This window comes from Acanthisitta chloris, unplaced genomic scaffold (genome assembly GCF_000695815.1).
Source record: "Acanthisitta chloris isolate BGI_N310 unplaced genomic scaffold, ASM69581v1 scaffold27544, whole genome shotgun sequence".
NCBI classification, from domain to species: domain Eukaryota; kingdom Metazoa; phylum Chordata; class Aves; order Passeriformes; family Acanthisittidae; genus Acanthisitta; species Acanthisitta chloris.
The window spans coordinates 28,041-29,086 of record NW_008670265.1 but is presented as its reverse complement, the minus strand read 5'-3'; the positions used below and the strand labels follow the sequence as shown (position 1 = coordinate 29,086).

Sequence of the window (1,046 nt, the reverse complement as noted above, 5' to 3'; positions counted from 1 at the left end):
AATCTCAAAATCCAGCCCAGCATTGTATTTATCTCTGGGTACTTTGTTGGGTGCAATGACAAAACCAGGCCAAAACACTCATTTTGGGAAGATTTTCCTGTCTGCCTGTTTTACTCGTCATTTATTCCAGTTTTTGTTGGTTTTATGATTTAAGCTCTTGGGTTTTCATTAGTCATGGTGGTCTCCTCTCCTTTTCCCAACTGAAGATGTGTTCTCTGTTGCAGGCATCACTCAACAAGCTGATGGAGACCCTTGGCCAAGCAGAACCCTATTTTGTCAAGTGCATTCGATCCAACGCCGAAAAGGTAAATCCCATTGTGCAGAAGTGGTGCTTCTAAAAATCAGCTTGGGAGTCTTTTGGCAAGTCTTACAAGGGGTGAAAAAGAAAGGAAAGCCCCAAATGGAGGTGAATTTGGAAGACAAGAGCAAGGGAAGGAGGATGTTCTCACTCAGGTGTTGCTCTTGGTAAACTGCACATTTTTTTCTTGTAATTGTAGGAACATATATATGTTATTCTAATTCAGATGCAAATTATATTGGCTTGAATAAATGAGTTTGACTTCTCTGAAGCTCCTGCCACTTGTAACAAGGATTGACAGAGCTGTGAATCTACTTGTTCTGGGTCTGAGCCCTAAAGCTTAAAAGGAAGTTTCTATAGGTAAAGTCAGCTGTTTATTCAAACTGACTCCATGAGGCATCATGTTCCTTGAGTTTGGCTTTGGGTATTTGTCACATAGACTAAACACCCTCAGTTTCAAATGCAGGTTGCAGTAGTGATGCTTCCTTGTGGATTAATCCTTTTGAGTTTTACCCAGGCATTTAAAGCTGAAGATTTATGCCTTTAAGATTATTTAATTGCTCAAAATCTCACCCATTAGCTGTGCCCTTTGGGGGCGTCTTACTCAGTTCAAGGGCTCCAAAAAATCTTCTTTATGTCTTTATTTATCTAGTTACTATTTGAAAGTCTTGGAAGCAAACAGGATTCAATCCCAGTGGGATTAGTACAGTTCCTGGGGATCCATATTCCCTCCCCTCCTTAGCACTGT

General features: G+C 40.6%; 1 protein-coding gene across 1 annotated transcript in view; it reads left to right on the top strand.

Moving 5' to 3' along the window:
- Positions 1-206: 206 nt before the first annotated feature.
- Positions 207-1,046, top strand: part of MYO9A (myosin IXA) — a 26,902-nt gene continuing 26,062 nt past the window's right edge. Inside the window, exon 1 of the mRNA XM_009073627.1 lies at positions 207-305. Coding sequence (XP_009071875.1) covers positions 207-305 — 99 coding nt within the window. The remainder of the gene's footprint in view (positions 306-1,046) is intronic.